The 20,070-nt window shown below is 39.3% G+C and overlaps 1 protein-coding gene across 1 annotated transcript in view; it reads right to left on the reverse strand.

Annotated features, from left to right (window-relative positions):
- Positions 1–20,070, reverse strand: part of CCDC7 (coiled-coil domain containing 7) — a 502,976-nt gene that overhangs the window by 43,122 nt on the left and 439,784 nt on the right. The window contains exons 33-34 of the mRNA XM_030940622.1: positions 16,294–16,380; positions 3,030–3,113 (exon numbers count right to left, since the gene is read on the reverse strand). Coding sequence (XP_030796482.1) covers positions 3,030–3,113; positions 16,294–16,380 — 171 coding nt within the window. The remainder of the gene's footprint in view (positions 1–3,029; positions 3,114–16,293; positions 16,381–20,070) is intronic.

Raw genomic sequence — 20,070 nt, forward strand, 5'->3', positions numbered from 1 at the left:
TCTTTGATTCAGGGGTTACATGTGCAGGTTTGTTACCTGGGCATATTGCATGTCACTGAGGCTTGGAGTATGAATGATCCTATCACCAAAGTAGTGAGCACAGTACCCCATAAGTAGTTTTTTACCTCCCACCCCCTGACTACCTCTCTACCAGTAGTCCCTGGTGTCTATTTTTACCATATTTATGTCCATATCTACCCAATGCTTAGCGTCCACTTATAAGTGAGGACACACTGTATTTGGTTTACTGTTCCCAGGGTTAATTTGCATAGGTTAATGGCCTCTGGCTGCATCCATGTTGCTGCAACAGACATTATTTCACTCTTTTTTATGGCTGTATAGTATTCCATGACATATATATGTACCAGATTTTCTTTATCCAATCCCCCACTGATGGGCACTTAGGTTGATTCCATGTCTTTGTGATTGTGAATAGTGTTGCAATGAGCATGTAAGTGCATGTGTCTTTTTAGCAGAATCATTTATTTTCTTTTGAATACATATCCAGTAATGGGATTGCTGGATAGGATGGCAGTTCTGTTTTAAGTTCTTTGGGAAATCTCCACACTACTTTCCACAATGGCTGAACTAATGTACATTCCCACCTACAGCCTTTCCAGCATCTGTTTTTTATTTTTATTTTTAAATAATAGCCATTCTGACTGGTGTTAGATGGTATCTCACTGTGGTTTTGATTCGCATTTCTCTGATGATTAGTGATGTGGAGCATTTTTTCGTTTGTTGGCAGCTTGTATATCTTCTTTTGAGAAGTGTCTGTTCATGTCTTTTGCTCACTCTTTAATGGGGCTGTTTTTTGCTTGCTGAACTGTTTGTGTTCCTTACAGATTCTGGATATAGACCTTTGTCTTATCCATAGTTTGTGAATATTTTCTCCCATTATGTTGGTTGTCTGTTTACTCTGTTAGTAGTTTCTTTTGCTCTGCAGAAGCTCTTTCGTTTAATTAGGTCCCACTTGTCAATTTTTGGTTTTGTGGAAATTGCTTTTGAGGACTTAGTCATAAATTATTTTCCAAGGCCAATGTCCAGAATGGTGTTTCCTAATTTTTCTTTTAGGATTCTTATAGCTTGAAGTCTTACATTTAAATTTGTAATCTATCCTGAGTTAATTTTTGTATATGGTGAAAGGTAGGGGTCCAGTTTCATCTACATATGGCTAGCCAGCTATCTCAGCACCATTTATTGCATAGGGAATCCTTTCTCCATTGCTTATTTTTGTTGACTTTGTCAAATATCAGATAGCTGTAGGTGTGTGGCTTTCTTTCTGGGTTCTGTATTCTGTTCCACTGGTCCACACGTCCGTTTTTGTATCAGTATCACACTGTTTTAGTTAATGTAGCCTTATAGTATAGTTTGAAGTCAGGTAATGTGATACTACAAGCTTTGTTCTTTTTGCTTATGATTGCTTTGGGTATTCAGGCTCTTTTTTTTTTTTTTTTTTTTTGGTTCCAATGAATTTTAGAATAAAAACTGGATATTTTGGATATTTTGGATGATATTATAGACAAATCTAGATATTGATTTATTCATCATATTTCAAAACTTGCTGTTTGCTTTTTAGTGATTTCTTTTGACTATTTTACATTATTTTTCTCCACTACAAGAAGATGCTAATATTGTTCCTCCGGGAGCACTGCTTTTGGTATGCACACTGCCACTTTTGAATGATAGTGGTTTCAGGGGGACTCTCTTTAATGGCCTCTTTCCCTTATTTCTCTGTTAAGCTCCCTGCCTCTTTCAGTATCTCACCAAAGATCAAGGAAAAATATGCCTAACACTGTTATTCCAGAAGTAAATTTAGTTGTGTAATCACTAAATTGTGGAACACAACTAAATAACTTTACTGTAGCTGAGATATTGTAAATTTACCTGATATTTTTATCAAATAGAGAGAAGGGGTAGCCAATAAAATGACTATCTGTTATATTCCTCTTCTTATCACATTCACAAGTTAGTCTGTATGCTTTTACAAATTTAAGGCAACTTTCCTCTCTAAGCCAGAAATATAAAATGATAAGTACAGCATCTGTTTTCATTTTTTTCAATTTTCATTTTAAGTTCGGGGTACAAGCGCAAGTTTGTTACATAGGTAAACTTGTGTCATGGGGGTTTGTTGTATAGATTATTTCATCACCCAAGTATTAATCCTAGTACCCATTAGTTATTTTTCCTGATCCTGTCCCTCTTTCATCCTCCACTCTCCAAAAGGCCCCAGTGTGTGTTGTTCCCCTCTATGTGTCCATATGTTCTCATCATTTAGCTCCCATTTATAGGTGAGGACATGCAGTATTTGGTTTACTATTCCTGTGTTAGTTTGCTAAGGATAATGGCCTCCAGCTCCATCAATGTCCCTGCAAAGGACATGATCTTGTTTCTTTTTTATGTCTGCATAGTATTCCATGGTGTATATGTGCCAACTTTTCTTTATCTAGTCTATTGCTGATGGGCATTTGGGTTGATTTCATGTCTTTGCTATTGTGAATAGTGCTGCATTACTAAGGGTAAAGGTTCAATTCAACCAGAAGATCTAACTATCCTAAATATAAGCATCTAACACATGAGCACCCAGATTCATAAAGCAAGTTCTTAGAGACCTTCAAAGAGACTTAAGCTCCAACACAATAATAGTGGGAGACTTCAACACCCCACTGAGAATATTAGACAGATAATTGAGACAGAAAATTGTATCAGAGATATTCAGGACCTGAAGTCAGCATTGAATTACAGTATAGCATTTGAAATAATAGCATCAAGCATACATTTGGGTCACAACAGCCTTGCATTTTTATGGATTCTTTACCAATAAATAAGTTCTAAAACTAATTATATCTAACTAATGTTCCATTGGTAGCAAATACTAGAGTTCCACAAATTACAGGAGGAAATTTATGAAGATATTTTCTCATGTAATGATAACTTACAGCTACAGTCATCATCAAAGAACCAGATTTAATTTAACTTCAGAGCTAAATAGGCCATTAACAGGAGGCTTGAAAAATTCTTGTTCTTACCTGCTTGCCTCTTTGACTGTATGTTGATTAGATGTTTTATTATATCTTTTTCATTAACACCTTTCAAGTGTTTTAGGCCAGTCTCTATAAAAACAAAACAGATTTTCAAAATGCTTTGAAAGGTAAATTGTAACATATGTCTGTGTCTGTGTGTATGTGATGGTATATTTGTACATGTAAGTAGTAATAACTTAATTAGCATCAGTCATTAAAGAAGATGAATTAGTAAAAAAAAAAAAAAAAGCTCTGGACTGCAGAATTACAAAGCTTTGGAATTGGAGGCATTCTTAGCAATCATATAAGCCTAGAGAAGTTTAGTGATTTGAACAAAAATCAGATATATAGTTAACTATAAAACTTATACAGAAATAGATGTTCGTTATTCCTTAATCAGTGCTTTCTTCCATACAATGCTGCCTCTTCTGCAAACTGAAATCATCCTAGAGAGTTTATGATAAGAATATAATTTTTAAGCATCTTCATACTTCATACAAGCATATCCATACACCAGGTATGGAGATACCTGGTGAGGTGGAATATAATTTTATTCACAAGTCAACTTGTGAACTATGGTCTTTATAGTTACAGAAAGTTAACCATCAGGGGGAAATTCTCTGATTCTTCTAAGAATATTTTAGACCCTTTTTATATCATGTAACTAAAAGTTATGTGACAGCAGTGATTATTGTGGACTGGTAGAAAGTGCCCTCTCAGGTCCATTTAGAATGTAGACTTTGTAGATGGGGAGGAAGAAATGGGTGATTTTGCATTCGTATCAGCATTGAGATTGGATTCCTTTCCCTTTGAGTTTTGATATGATTTGAACTTTTTGCTTGCTTTTGAAACAACTACTAGGGTCAATGATAGAAAAATAAAATCAAAATTAATAAAGGGAATTCATATTAAAAATCGAATATCTAGATTTATGAAACTGGGTCATCTACTGGGCCTCAAGTTTTGTGGGTGAACTTGGGTCTTAGCAGAGCATGTGACTGTAGGGTGAGTGAATTTTTCTTCAGTTTTTGTACTATCAACTCTAGAATTTCCTTTTCTTGTGTGAGCAACAAGGCTGTTTATTTCACCTGAGTGCAGGCGGGCTGAGTCCGAAAAGAGAGTCAGTGAAGGGGAGATAGGGGTGGGGCCGTTTTATAAGATTTGGGTAGGTAAAGGAAAATCACAGTCAAAAGAGGGTTGTTCTCTGGTAGGTAGGAGTGAGGGTCACAAGGTGCTCTATGAGGGAGCTTTTTGAGCCAAGATGAGCCAGGAGAAGGAATTTCACAAGGTAATGTCATCAGTTAAGGCAGGAACAGGCCATCTGGATGTATACGTGCAGGTCACAGGGGATACGATGGCTTAGCTTGGGCTCAGAGGCCTGACATTTCTGTCTTCTTAATAAGAAAAATAAAATGAAGTAGTGGTAAAGTGTTGGGGTGGCAAAAATTTTGGGGGGTGGTATGGAGAGATAATGGGCGATGTTTCTCAGGGCTGCTTTGAGTGGGATTGGGGCGGCGTGGGAACCTAGAGTGGGAGAGATTAAGCTGAAGGAAGACTTTGTGGTAAGGGGTGATATTGTGGGGTTGTTAGAAGGAGCATTTGTCATATAGAATGATTGGTGATGTCCTGGATACGGTTTTGTATGAATTGAAAAACTAAATGGAAGAGAAGGAGAAAAACAGGTATTAAAGGACTAAGAATTGGGAGGACCCAGGACATCCAATCAGAGACTGCCTAAGGAGGTTCAGCATAATTACTCGCTTGGTTGGTGAGATTTTAGGCTCTATCCAAGTTTTTGGGGTGCAGTTCAAGTTGGGCTGGTGTCTGGAAAGAGACTGGGGCCTAATAAAAAGAAGCGTCCATACAGGAGCTCAAATGGGCTGTACCCTGTCGCATTCTGAGGACAGGCCTGAATTCTGAGAAGGGCAAGTGGTAAAAGTATTGTCTAGTTCTTTTTCAGTTAGTGGCTGAGCTTGGTGAGGTGTGTTTTTAAAAGACCATTAGTCCATTCTACCTCTCCTGAAGAATAAGGATGGTAAGGGATATAAAGGTTTCACTGAATACCAAGAGCCTGAAAAACTGCTTGGGTGATTTGACTAATAAAGGCTAGTCCAGTTATTGGACTGTATAGAGCTGGGAAGGCCAAACTGAGGAATTGTGTGTGACAGAAGGGAAGAAATGACCAGGCCTTCTCAGACCCTGTGGGAAAGGTCTTTAAAAGTATTAAAGCAGGCCGGGCGCGGTGGCTCAAGCCTGTAATCCCAGCACTTTGGGAGGCCGAGACGGGCGGATCACGAGGTCAGGAGATTGAGACCTATCCTGGCTAACACGGTGAAACCCCGTCTCTACTAAAAAATACAAAAAACTAGCCGGACGAGGTGGCGGACGCCTATAGTCCCAGCTACTCGGGAGGCTGAGGCAGGAGAATGGCGTAAACCCAGGAGGCGGAGCTTGCAGTGAGCTGAGATCTGGCCACTGCACTCCAGCCCGGGCAACAGAGCGAGACTCTGTCTCAAAAAAAAAAAAAGTATTAAAGCAGCAGCAGTCGCTGCATGCAGACATAAGGGCTAGGCTAAAACAGTAAGGTCAAGTTGTTTGGACAGAAAGGCTACAGAGCGTGGTCCTGGCTCTTGTGTAAGAATTCTGACCACACTAACCATGCCTAGGAAGGAAAGGAGTTGTTGTTTTGTAGAAGGGATTGGGGTTTAGGAGATTAGCCAGACATGATCCGCAGGGAGAGCATGTGTGTTTTCATGAGAATTATGCCAAGATAGGTGACAGATGAGGAAGAAATTTGGGCTTGACTGAAGTAATGGGGGCTGTCTGTGAAGCCTTGTGGCAGTACAGCCCAGGTAATTTGCTGAGCCTGATGGACGTCAGGGTCAGTCCAAGTGAAAGCAAAGAGAGGCTGGGATGAAGGGTGCAAAGGAATAGTAAAGAAAGCATGTTTGAGATCCAGAACAGAATACTGGGTTGTGAAGGGAGGTATTGAGGATAGGAGAGTATAAGGGTTTGGCACCACGGGGTGGATAGGCCAGACAATTTGGTTGATAAGGTGCAGATCCTGAACTAACCTGTAAGCCTTGTCTGGTTTTAGGACAGGTAAAATGGGGGAATTGTAAGGGAAGTGTATAGGTTTATATAGTTTATATAGCATGTGATAACAGGCTTTAATCCTTTTAAAGCATGCTGTGGGATGGGATACTGGCATTGAGCAGGGTAAGGGTGATCAGGTTTTAATGGGATGGTAAGGGATGCATGATCAGTCGCTAAGGAGGCAGTAGAGGTGTCCTATACTTGTGGTTTAAGGTGGGGAGATACAAGGGGAGGATGTGAAGGAGGCTTTGAACTGGGGGAAAAGGTGGCAATGAGGTGTGGCTGTAGCCCAGGAATAGTCAGGGAAGCAGATAATTAAAATGTCTCAACCTAATAAGAGAGCTAGGCAGGTGGGGATAACTAAAAAGGAGTGCATAAAAGAATGTTGTCCAAGCCGGCACCAGAGTTGGGGAGTTTTAACAGGTTTAGAAGCCTGGCCGTCAATACCCACAACAGTTATGGAGGCAAAGGAAACAGGCCTTTGAAAAGAATGTAATGTGGAGTGAGTAGCCTCTGTATTGATTAAGAAGGGGATGGACTGACCCTCCACTGTGAGAGTTACCTAAAGTGTCTGTGATGGTCCTGTAGGCTTCCGAGGCAATCGGGCAGCGTCAGTCTTTAGCCACTAAGCCAAGAAGATCTGGGAAGGAGTCAGTCAGAGAGCCCTGGACCAGAGTTCCAGGGGCTCTGGGAGTGGCTGGCAGGCGAGGTGGACAGTCCAATTTCCAGTGGGGTCCCATACAGATGGGACACAACTTAGGAGGAATCCCGGGCTGCAGGCATTCCTTGGCCCAGTGGCCAGATTTCTGGCACTTGAAGAAAGTTCCTTGGGAAGCAGTCCTGGAGGAACGCCTGGTCACTGTGGTTTAGGCATTTGGAAGTTCTTGTGTGCTGGAGATGTGGCTGGGATTTTGTCTCACAGTGGAGGCACGTAATTGTAACTTTTCTTTATTATTGTACACCTTGAAGGCGAGGCTAATTAAGTCCTGTTGTGGGGTTTGAGGGCTGGAATTTAATCTTTGGAGCTTTATTTAACAATAATTATTACATTGCCCTTAATATTTACAGGTATAATATGTATAACAATAGCACAAATACTGGGGAAAGAGAATAAAGCTATATATATTATTTAATGTCGGGAGTGGATTGGGTAATAAAATAAAATGCATATTGAGAATAAGACGGCCTTCTGACTTTCCAGGGTCTAGGGCTGTAAAACGTCTAGGGTTGCTGCCAAATGAGCCATGAACTGGGCTGGGTTTTTATATTTGATGAAAAAGAGCCTAAATGCTAACTGACTTGGGAGAGGTCGGATAAAGAAAAAGGAGCATTAACCTTGACTATGCCTTTAGCTTCAGCCACCTTTTTAAGAGGAAATTGCTGGGCAGGTGGGGGAGGGCTAGTGGTAGAATGAAACTGTAAGCTGGACCGGGTGTGAGGAGGGGAGGTGATAAAAGAATTATAGGGTGGGGGAGTGGAGGCTGAGGAAGAACTGGGACCTGGCGAGGAGCAGCCTGGGGAGGAGGGGAGAGGTCAGATGGGTCTGTAGAAAAGGAAGATTCAAAAGACTCAGCGACGCTTGAGGCTGGGACTGAGGGGACAGGCGGGAGGGGAAGAAGGAAGATTTGGGATGAGTCTCATTGGGAGCAGAGACTAGGGAGGGACCAATGTGTAAAAGAATGCCTGGGCATCAGGCACCTCAGACCGTTTGCCCATGTTACGACAAGAATTATTTAGGTCTTGTAGGATAGGAGAAATTGAAAATGCCATTTTCTGGCTATTTGGAACCATTGTCAAGTTTGTATTGGGGTCAAGCAGTATTGCAGAAGAAAATAAGACATTTAGATTTTAGGTCGGGTGAGAGTTGAAGAGGTTTTAAGTTCTTGAGAACACAGGCTAAGGGAGAAGGAGGAGGAATGGAGGGTGAAAGGTTGCCCATAGTGAAGGAGGCAGGTTTAAAGAGAAGGGGTAGAGACACGGAGAGAAGGGGTGGGGTGTGCTTGCCCCCTAGGAAAGCGGTGCTTGCCGCTAAGGGTGAAGGACCAAGGCAGGTGTCCCCGCGTGGTCAGACACCTCTGAAACGTGGGTGAATAATCAGGCAGGCATCCCCGTGTGATTAAACACCAAGGGAAGACTGTCTTCCCTGAGTCTGTGACTGGCGCCTGGAGTTTTGGGTCCACCGATAAAATGCATCTCCTTTGTCTCTACCAGGGAAGGAAAGGAACTGAAATGAAGAGAAGGGAGAGATTGAAATGTGCCACCAAGATTGAAAGGAGAAAAGAGGTTGAGGGATAGTGAGAGAGGTTGGAGAAGAGACTAAAGAGAGGCCGCTTACCCGACTTAAAATTGGTGAGATGTTCCTGGGGCTGGTTAGTCTGAGGACCAGAGGCCATAGGTGGATCTTTCACAGAACAAAGAGCAGGAGGACAGGGGATTGATCTCCCAAGGGAGGTCCCCCAATCCGAGTCACGGCACCAAAATTTCACTCGCGTCCGTGTGAAGAGACAACCAAACAGGCTTTGTGTGGGCAACAAGGCTGTTTATTTCACCTGGGTGCAGGCGGGCCGAGTTCGAAAAGAGAGTCAGCGAAGGGAGATAAGGGTGGGGCTGTTTTATAAGATTTGGGTAGGTAAAGGAAAATTACAGTCAAAGCGGGGTTGTTCTCTGGTGGGCAGGAGTGAGGGTCACAAGGTGCTCAGTGGGGGAGCTTTTTGAGCCAAGATGAGCCAGGAGAAGGAATTTCACAAGGTAATGTCATCAGTTAAGGCAGGAACAGGCCCTTTTCACTTCTTTTGTGGTGGAATGTCATCAGTTAAGGCAGGAACAGGCCATCTGGATGTATACATGCAGGTCACAGGGGATATGATGCCTTAGCTTAGGCTCAGAGGCCTGACAACATGCAGAATCATCTGTGAACCAGGCCTTAGTCTTTTCTTCCTCTGTCCACTGATCATAAGGAACTCCCCATAAGGCCATTGGTGCAGGCTGAGGGAGAGCAGGCAGGGTGGCAGGAGTGGGGACCATGGGCATTTGAGCCACTTCCTCATGTAACTTACTTGTGCCTTCAGGACCTGCTCAAGCCCGATCATGTACATACCACTTCCATTTGATGATGGAATGCTGCTGTGCATGCCCCACTCTATGGCTACACAGGTCAGCAAGCACCCAGTTCATGATAGGTAGTTCAGGTCACATGGTGACTAGATGACCCATAGTCAAATGTTCAGTTTCTACCAAAACCCAGTAACAGGACAAGAGCTGTCTCTCAAAAGGAGGGCATCTTTTTCCTGTGCTGGATGCTTCCTGCCCTCGCACATTGGACTCCAAGTTCTTCAGATTTCTGCTCATATAAATTAGAAAACTCAAGCAGTTCTTTTGGAGTGTAGTGCACTTCCATGGGGGTTACACTTTGAACCTTACCTCTAGGGAACTGCTGGGACTTTAGTCTAGTTATAGGTCTAGAAGCAAACAGGGATGTTGGGGGTGGTTCCTGAGGAGAATAAACATTATCTTGTCTGGCAACTGCCTCAGGGGAGGCCATCACTGTTGCCTCAGGCAGCACAGAGTTTATCTTCTCAGACAAAGATGCAAAGGCTTGTGGCAGCATGGGCTGGGGAGGGGATGTTGCCACTGTTGGGGATGGGGAAGCTGTTTCTTCTGATAAAAAAGATTCATCAGAGTTTACAAACTCAGTGTCTCCAGCTTCATTTGGTCCTTCCACACATCCCCATTCCAAGTTGCAGGATCCCATTCTTTTTCAATCAATGCCCTCACTTTAAGAGTAGACACCTGGGAAGGTTGTGCATGCACCTTTCATTGCAGGTCAGCCACTTGCATGATAAGAGCTTGTGTATGTTTTTCTACAATTTCAGCTCTTTATCAGTGTTCTCCACACTATTAGAAGTAGAGTCCTTAACATTTTTGTGTTTAATCATATTAAGCAGCCAACTCCAGAAACCCCAAAACCAACAAAAGAAACTCCATCCTTAATATTCTGTTCCTCTAGAACCACTCCTGGTACCAAAATCTGTATTAGTTAGGATTCTCTAGAGGGAAAGAAGTAATAGAAGATAGATATAGATATAGATATAGATAGATGGGAGTTTATTAAGTATTAACTTACATGAGGGCAGGAAGCATCTGCACAGGAGAAAGATGTAGGCTGGGAGGCTAGGCCATTCCAGTCTTTTCACATTTTTCATCCGCTTTATATTCTAGCCATGCTGGCAGCTGATTAGATGGTGCCCACCCAGATTAAGGATGTGTCTGCCTTTCCCAGCCCACTGACTCAAATGTTAATCTCCTTTGGCAACACCCTCACAGACACACCAGGATCAATACTTTGAATCCTTCAATCCAATCAAGTTGACAGTATTAACCATCATAACACACAATCACTTTTGGATGAGAGTTATTTTAATAGGGCTCTCTTTGTCTGTCTCTTTCCCTTATGTCTCTGTTAAGCTCTCTGCCTCTTTGGGTACAATATCAAAAATTAAGGAGAAGTGTGTCACTGTTTCACCACTAAATATGCAATAGTACAGTTTTTGAACTATATAACAAAACTAAAGCAGTTGAAACATTGTCAATTTGCCTGACAACATAATGATATAAGAGTGAATGGGTAACCAATGAAATAATTATCAGTTATATTCACCTTGTTATGTTCATAAGCTAGCAATTCTGCTTTTGCAAACACAAAGCAACTTTCCTAATTAGCCATAAATAGAAAGTAAATTGAAGAGCTTTTGAAATATTTCTGCAAACATATTCTAAGGTCATTATAGCATTAGACTTCTATGGGTAACTTTTTTTTAATTAATTAATTTATTTATTTATTTTTTATTATACTTTAAGTTCTAGGGTACATGTGCATAACGTGCAGGTTTGTTACATATGTATACTTGTGCCATGTTGGTGTGCTGCACCCATCAACTCGTCATTTACATCAGGTATAACTCCCAATGCACTCCCTCCCCCCCCCTCGTGAAAGGCCCTGGTGTGTGATGTTCCCCTTCCTGAGTCCAGGTGATCTCATTGTTCACTTCCCACCTATGAGTGAGAACATGTGGTGTTTGGTTTTCTGTCCTTGTGATAGTTTGCTGAGAATGATGGTTTCCAGCTGCATCCACGTCCCTACAAAGGACACAAACTCATCCTTTTTTATGGCTGCATAGTATTCCATGGTGTATATGTGCCACATTTTCTTAATCCAGTCTGTCATTGATGGACATTCGGGTTGATTCCAAGTATTTGCTATTGTGAATAGTGCCGCAATAAACATACGTGTGCATGTGTCTTTGTAGTAGAATAATTTATAATCCTTTGGATATATACCCAGTAGTGGGATGGCTGGGTCATATGGTACATCTAGTTCTAGATCCTTGAGGAATCACCATACTGTTTTCCATAACGGTTGAACTAGTTTACAATCCCACCAACAGTGTAAAAGTGTTCCTATTTCTCCACATCCTCTCCAGCACCTGTTGTTTCCTGACTTCTTAATGATTGCCATTCTAACTGGTGTGAGATGGTATCTCAATGTGGTTTTGATTTGCATTTCTCTGATGGCCAGTGGTGATGAGCATTTTTTCATGTGTCTGTTGGACTGTATGAATGTCTTCTTTTGAGAAATGTCTGTTCATATCCTTTCCCCACCTTTTGATGGGGTTGTTTGTTTTTTTCTTGTAAATTTGTTTGAGTTCTTTGTAGTTTCTGGATATGAGCCCTTTGTCTGATGAGTAGATTGCAAAAATTTTCTCTGATTCTGTAGATTGCCTGTTCACTCTGATGGTAGTTTCTTTTGCTGTGCAGAAGCTCTTTAGTTTAATTAGATCCCATTTGTCAATTTTGGCTTTTACTGCCATTGCTTTTGGTGTTTTAGACATGAAGTCCTTGCCCATGCCTATGTCTTGAATGGTATTCCCTAGGTTTTCTTCTAGGGTTTTTATGGTATTAGGCCTAACATTTAAGTCTCTAATCCATCTTGAATTAATTTTTGTATAAGGAGTAAGCAAAGGATCCAGTTTCAGCTTTCTACTTATGGCTAGCCAATTTTCCCAGCATCATTTATTAAATAGGGAATGCTTTCCCCATTTCTTTTTTTTCTCATGTTTATCAAAGATCAGATGGCTGTAGATGTGTGGTATTATATCTGAGGACTCTGTTCTGTTCCATTGGTCTATACCTCTGTTTTGGTAACAGTACCATGCTGTTTTGGTTACTGTAGCCTTGTAGTATAGTTTGAAGTCAGGTATCGTGATGCCTCCAGCTTTGTTCTTTTGACTTTGGATTGTCTTGGCAATGCGGGCTTTTTGGTTCCATATGAACTTTAAAGCAGTTTTTTCCAATTCTGTGAAGAAACTCATTGGTTGCTTGATGGGGATGGCATTGAATCTATAAATTACCTTGGGCAGCATGGCCATTTTCACGATATTGATTCTTCCTATCCATGAGCATGGTATGTTCTTCCATTTGTTTGTGTCCTCTTTTATTTCACTGAGCAGTGGTTTGTAGTTCTCCTTGAAGAGGTCCTTTACATGCCTTGTAAGTTGTATTCCTAGGTATTTTATTCTCTTTGAAGCAATTGTGAATGGAATTTCATTCATGATTTGGCTCTCTGTTTGTTACTGGTGTATAAGAATGCTTGTGATTTTTGCACATTAATTTTGTATCCTGAGAATTTGCTGAAGTTGCTTATCAGCTTAAGGAGATTTTGGGCTGAGACAATGGGGTTTTCTAAATATATAATCATGTCATCTGCAAACAGGGACAATTTGACTTCTTCTTTTCCTAACTGAACACCCTTTCTTTCTCTTGCCTGATTGCCCTAGCCAGAACTTCCAACACTATGTTGAATAAGAGTGGTGAGAGAGGGCATCCCTGTCTTGTGCCAGTTTTCAAAGGGAATTTTTCCAGTTTTTTCCCATTCAGTATGATATTGGCTGTGGGTTTGTCACAAAGAGCTCTTATTATTTTGAGGTACGTTCCATCAATACCGAATTTATTGAGCGTTTTTAGCATGAAGGGCTGTTGAATTTTGTGAAAGGCCTTTTCTGCATCTATTGAGATAATCATGTGGTTTTTGTCTTTGGTTCTGTTTATATGATGGATTATGTTTATTGATTTGCGTATGTTGAACCAGCCTTGCATCCCAGGGATGAAGCCCACTTGATCATGGTGGATATGCTTTTTGATGTGCTGCTGGATCCGGTTTGCCAGTATTTTATTGAGGATTTTTGCATCGATGTTCATCAGGGATATTGGTCTAAAATTCTCTTTTTTTGTTGTGTCTCTGCCAGGCTTTGGTATCAGGATGATGTTGGCCTCATAAAATGAGTTAGGGAGGATTCCCTCTTTTTCAATTGATTGGAATAGTTTCAGAAGGAATGGTACCAGCTCCTCCTTGTACCTCTGGTAGAATTCAACTGTGAATCCATCTGGTCCTGGACTTTTTTTGGTTGGTAGGCTAGTAATTATTGCCTCAATTTCAGAGCCTGTTATTGGTATTTTCAGGGATTCAGCTTCTTCCTGGTTTAGTCTTGGGAGAGTGTAAGTGTCCAGGAAATTATCCATTTCTTCTAGATTTTCTAGTTGATTTGCATAGAGGTGTTTATAGTATTCTCTGATGGTAGTTTGTATTTCTGTGGGGACAGTGGTGATATCCCCTTTATCATTTTTTATTGCGTCTATTTGATTCTTCTCCCTTTTCTTCTTTATTAGTCTTGCTAGCGGTCTGTCAATTTTGTTGATCTTTTCAAAAAACCAACTCCTGGATTCATTGATTTTTTGGAGGGTTTTTTGTGTCTCTATCTCCTTCAGTTCTGCTCTGATCTTAGTTATTTCTTGCCTTCTGCTAGCTTTTGAATGTGTTTGCTCTTACTTCTCTAGTTCTTTTCATTGTGATGTTAGAGTGCCAATTTTAGATCTTTCCTACTTTCTCTTGTGGGCATTTAGTGCTATAAATTTCCCTCCACACACTGCTTTAAATGTGTCCCAGAGATTCTGGTATGTTGTATCTTTGTTCTCATTGGTTTCAAAGAACATCTTTATTTCTGCCTTCATTTCGTTATGTACCCAGTAGTCATTCAGGAGCAGGTTATTCTGTTTCCATGTAGTTGAGCGGTTTTGATTGAGTTTCTTAGTCCTGAGTTCTAGTTTGATTGCACTGTGGTCTGAGAGACAGTTTGTTATAATTTCTGTTCTTTTACATTTGCTGAGGAGTGCTTTACTTCCAATTATGTGGTCAATTTTGGAATAAGTGTGATGTGGTGCTGAGAAGAATGTATATATTGTTGATTTGGGGTGGAGAGTTCTATAGATGTCTATTAGGTCTGCTTGCTGCAAAGATGAGTTCAATTCCTGGATATCCTTGTTAACTTTCTGTCTCATTGATCTGTCTAATATTGGCAGTGGGGTGTTGAAGTCTCCCATTATTATTGTATGGGAGTCTAAGTCTCTTTGTAAGTCTCTAAGGACTTGCTTTATGAATCTCGGTGCTCCTGTATTGTGTGCATATATATTTAGGATAGTTAGCTCTTCCCGTTGAATTGATCCCTTTACCATTATGTAATGGCCTTCTTTGTCTCTTTTGATCTTTGATGGTTTAAAGTCTGTTTTATCAGAGACTAGGATTGCAACCCCTACTCTTTTTTGTTCTCCATTTGCTTGGTAGATCTTCCTCCATCCCTTTATTATGAGCCTATGTATGTCTCTGCATGTGAGATGGGTCTCCTGAATACAGCAGACTGATGGGTCTTGACTCTTTATCCAGTTTGCCAGTCTGTGTCTTTTAATTGGAGCATTTAGTCCATTTGCATTTAAGGTTAATATTGTTATGTGTGAACTTGATCCTGTCATTATGATATTAACTGGTTATTTTGCTCGTTAGTTGTTGCAGTTTCTTCCTAGCCTCGATGGTCTTTACATTTTGGCATGTTTTTGCAGTGGCTGGTACTGGTTGTTCCTTTCCATGTTTAGGGCTTCCTTCAGGGTCTCTTGTAAGGCAGGCCTGGTTGTGACAAAATCTCTAAGCATTTGCTTATCTGTAAAGGATTTTATTTCTCCTTCACTTATGAAACTTAGTTTGGCTGTATATGAAATTCTGGGTTGAAAATTCTTTTCTTTAAGAACGTTGAATATTGGCCCCCACTGTCTTCTGGCTTGTAGAGTTTCTGCCGAGAGATCTGCTGTTAGTCTGATGGGCTTCCCTTTGTGGGTAACCCGACATTTCTCTCTGGCTGCTCTTAAGATTTTTTCCTTCATTTCAACTTTGGTGAATCTGGCAATTATGTGTCTTGGAGTTGCTCTTCTGGAGTAGTATCTTTGTGGCATTCTCTGTATTTCCTGAATTTGAATGTTGGCCTGCCCTACTAGGTTGGGGAAGTTCTCCTGGATGATATCCTGAAGAGTGTTTTCCAACTTGGTTCCATTTTCTCCCTCACTTTCAGGCACCCCAATCAGATGTAGATTTGGTCTTTTTCCATAATCCCATACTTCTTGCAGGCTTTGTTCATTTCTTTTTCTTCTTTTTTCTTTAGACTTCTCTTCTCGCTTCATTTCATTCATTTGATCCTCAATCGCTGATACTCTTTCTTCCAGTTGATCAAGTTGGTTACTGAAGCTTGTGCATTTGTCACGTATTTCTCGTGTCGTGGTTTTCATCTCTGTCAGTTCGTTTATGGCCTTCTCTGCATTAATTATTCTGGTTATCAATGCTTCCACTCTTTTTTCAAGAATTTTAGTTTCTTTGCGGCTTGGTACGTAATTTCTCCTTTAGCTCTGAGAAGTTTGATGGACTGAAGCCTTCTTCTCTCATCTCGTCAAAGTCATTCTCCATCCAGCTTTGATCCATTGCTGGTGATGAGCTGCGTTCCTCAGTTGAAAATGCAGAAATCACCTGTCTTCTCTGTCACTCACGCTGGGAGCTGGAGACTGGAACTGCTCCTATTCGGCCATCTTGCTCCGCCCTCCGATAACTTTTTAAATAAATGAGCCCTAAAGTTAATTTTCTATTGAGAATAAATACTAGAGTTCAACTAATTATGGGAGGAAATTCGTGAAGACTTTTTCTCATGTAATAATTACATATAGGTACTGTTGTCATTAGAGATACATACTTAAACTCCAGAGAAGATAGTAAACCATAAGTAGATTTAAAAATTCTTATTCTTACCAGGGTAACTCTTTCTCTTTAACTGTGTCTTCATCGCATTATTTATTGTACCTCTCTCAGTTGCACTACGCAATCGTTCATCAGTCTCTATAAAAGTAAACAGATTTCAAAACACTTTTCTAACATAAATATTAACGTGTGTGTGTGCATGTGTCTAATACTATCCTAATTAATATTCTTCATTAGAGTAGAAGAATTATAATAAAATGTCCAGATTGTAGCAACATAGGAACTTAAATTGAAAGGACAATTAACAATCATATAAGCCTCATTATATGTATACCATATAGCAAGTAATAACAAAATTGAGGCACAGACTTATGCTACCTTATTTCTTAACTATTTTTTCCATATAATGCAATCTCGTATGCAAATTTAAATCACACTAGTTTGTGGTAATAACATAACTTTCAAGGATATATTAAGAACATATTCATGTTGTAGGGGTATATCTGGTGAGGTGGAACATAAATTTTTTTTTCATAGTTGACCTATCTGTACACAATGGTCACCACAACTCACAAAATATGATAAAACAGAAATTCCTTGACTCATCCAGAAATATTTTAATAGTCTATTTTAGGTGGTGTAACTATAATTCAAATAGGCATCAGTGATAAAAAAAAAAAAAAAAAGAATAAGAAATAACGCATGTAATGAGAAAAAGTCTCTTCTCTCTGGTTCTCTTAGCAGGTAGACTTTGTAGCTGGAAAGAAGAAAACAGGAATATTTGCAGTAGTACCAGCATTAGGATTGTATTCCTTTTCATTTGAGTTTTATGTGATTTATACACTTTGTTGGATTTAGAAACTAGTATCTAGGTATAATGATGGAAAAACTAAAAAATCTACTAAAAAGAATTTCATATTGAAAAAGGGATAATTAGAATTGGTAAACCTGGTTTATTAAACCTAAAGTTTTTTTGTGTCAAAGTTGGTTCTAGCAGAGCATGTAATGGTAGTTGGACACCTGTAATGATCCTGAACAATAGAGTAGAAGTCTTGCTTTGGAAAATTGGCTGAGCCTATGATTAATGTTAAAATTTGCACTATTATCATGTCAGCCCAAATAAACCACCAATATAATTCAAATAGAGGCAGAGACCAGATTATGCATCATTGTAAAAATGCATCATATTGGCCAGGTGCAGTGGCTCACGCCTGTAATCCCAGCACTTTGGGAGGCTGAGGTGGGCAGATCTTGAGGTCACGAGTTCGAGACCAGCCTGGCCAACATAGTGAAACCTTGTCTCTACTAAAAATACAAAAATTAGCAGGGCGTGGTGGCATGCACCTGTAGTCCTAGCTACTCAGGAGGCTGAGGCAGGAGAATCACTTGAACCCAGGAAGTGGAAGTTGTGGTAAGCTAAGATTGCATCACTGTACTCCAGCCTGGGCAACAGAGTGAGATACTGTCTCAAAAACAAACAAACAAACAAAAAAACCCATCACATTGGACAAAATGAGTTTTCAATAATTCAGTAACAACATTTTGTAAAAGTAAAGCTATATGTAAGAGAAAACTGAGGAACATTAACAGGTGCATTTCAGCTCTTTTGTCTTTCTCCTACAGATACAAGTAAGAAAGGCTGATTCATTTGAATTAAGAAATCAGAGGATTTTTAGATAAGTAGGGAGTCAATGAGGAGAGCATTTTAGAGTTAAATACTAGGAATACAAAGTTATGTGCTGGAGAAATTTATCAACTAGTAAAAGTCACAATTTTCCTCCCTTACATTATTATCCTCTTGCTTAAAATTTTACAAAATCTTATCCTGCTTAGAGTTCCTGAGCTTTTAAAAATGTGTATATTTTTAAACCATACTATTTTTCCATTTAAAGTATCTAATTCCATGCTTATTACAGAAATGTGTAATTATTACCTCAGTCAACTTTATAATCTTTTTCACATTTACGCTAATTGCATTCTACTGAGATACAGAAACATTACTCCTTTATATATAGCTTTATTCCCTTTCCCTAGTATTTGTGCTATTGTTATACATATTATACCTGTAAATATTAAGGACAATGTAATAATTATTGTTATAATTATTTCTTTGTATAACTTTATACCTTTTAAATAAACTGAGAAAAGAAAGAAGACCAAGTACATGTTTATAGTGTTTGTTATATGAACATACTTATTTACATTTTTTGGTTCTTTTTATTGTTGCTCTGTATTTATCATCCAGTGTCATTTTCTTACAGTGCTACATCACTTCTCCCTCCTATCACCTTTGTGCTGCTATTGTGAATATATTACAAGTTGATATGTTATATGCCCAATGATACAATTATATAAATATTTTTATACAGTTGTCTTTTAGATAAATTAAGAAAAGAAAGGAGGTGGAATATATATTTACACATACTGTCTTTTGCAATTATAACATTTAACTCATACCTTTTTTAGGGGGATTCAACTTACTGTCAGGAGGTCAATTCCTTTTAGCCTAAACAAATTTCTTTAGAATTTCTTGGAAAACAGTTCTGCTAGAAATGAAATCTCTCAATTTTTATTTATTTAGCAGTTTCACATTTCACCTTTTCTGAAAAACAGTTTTGCTAGCAATAAAATTATTGCTTGGTAGATTTTTTTTCTTTCAGCACTTTTAATATACAACACCATGGCCTTCTGGACTTCATAAGTTTCTAATGCTAAGACAGATGTTAATCTTACCTTCTATGGGATAAATTGTTTTTCTCTTGATGCATTTTACATTTTCTCTTTGTCTTTCAACATTTTTACAACGATTAGTTTGGTCATGGATTGATTTGTGTTTGTTCTACTTAGATTTACTAGAACTTGGATGTATAGATTAATATAACTTGGATGTATAGATAAATATTTTTCAAAGTATTCAGCCATTTTTCTTCAAATATTTTTTCTTATTCTCTCTCTACTTGGAATACTCTCCTTCTGGTATTCCCATTATATTAAGTTTGCTTATTCCTTCTTCTGACAGTTCAAATCTTTCCTTGACCCTCTAATGAATTTTCCCTTGCAGTTATTTTATCTTTCATTTCCAAATATTAATTTCGTTCTTTAAAAAGTTTAGTTTGTATCACAATGTTGACATCTATTTGATAAAAGAGTGTCATTATACCTTCTTTTTCTTCTTTCAGAAGAGTTTTAATTAGTTGATGATATTATTATTATTATTTGACTACTTTGTAGTCACTGTCTGCTAAATCGAACATGTAGGACTCTCACAGGCAGTTTTCCTTGCCTTTTTCCTGGTGTTTGGGTTACAGAGTACTGTTTCTGTGCATGTCTTAATTTTTTTGCTAAAATCTGGACATTTTAGATAACGTATTATAGCAAATCTGTATGTTGGTTGACTCTTCCTTTTTGGGGGGCTTGTTTTTGTTTGCTTGTTTCTTGGTGGTGGTGGTGGTGATGGGGTGTGTGTGTGTGTTTGTGTATGTGTGTGATTTGACAAAAGTATTTCCCTAAAGTCTCTATCCTCTACAGTGTGAAGTCTCTTATGTTGCTCTTTAAGGGCATCTTCTTGGGCATCAAACAGTCTCCCTTGGATGACAGTGGTTTTAGCAGGGCACTCTTTGAATGTCTCTTTCCATTATTTATTTGCTAAAGTGTCTTCTTTTGGTATCACACCAACTGGTCACAGAGAAGTGTGTCTAACCCTGTAACCCCAGGACTAAATTCAGTTGTGTAATCTCTGAAAAATATAAGTAAATAACTTTATTGCAGCTGAGATGTTACAAACTTGGCTGATATTTTTACCATATAGAGTAAACTGGTAACCAATAA

Source organism: Rhinopithecus roxellana, chromosome 11, assembly GCF_007565055.1.
Source record: "Rhinopithecus roxellana isolate Shanxi Qingling chromosome 11, ASM756505v1, whole genome shotgun sequence".
Lineage (NCBI taxonomy): Eukaryota > Metazoa > Chordata > Mammalia > Primates > Cercopithecidae > Rhinopithecus > Rhinopithecus roxellana.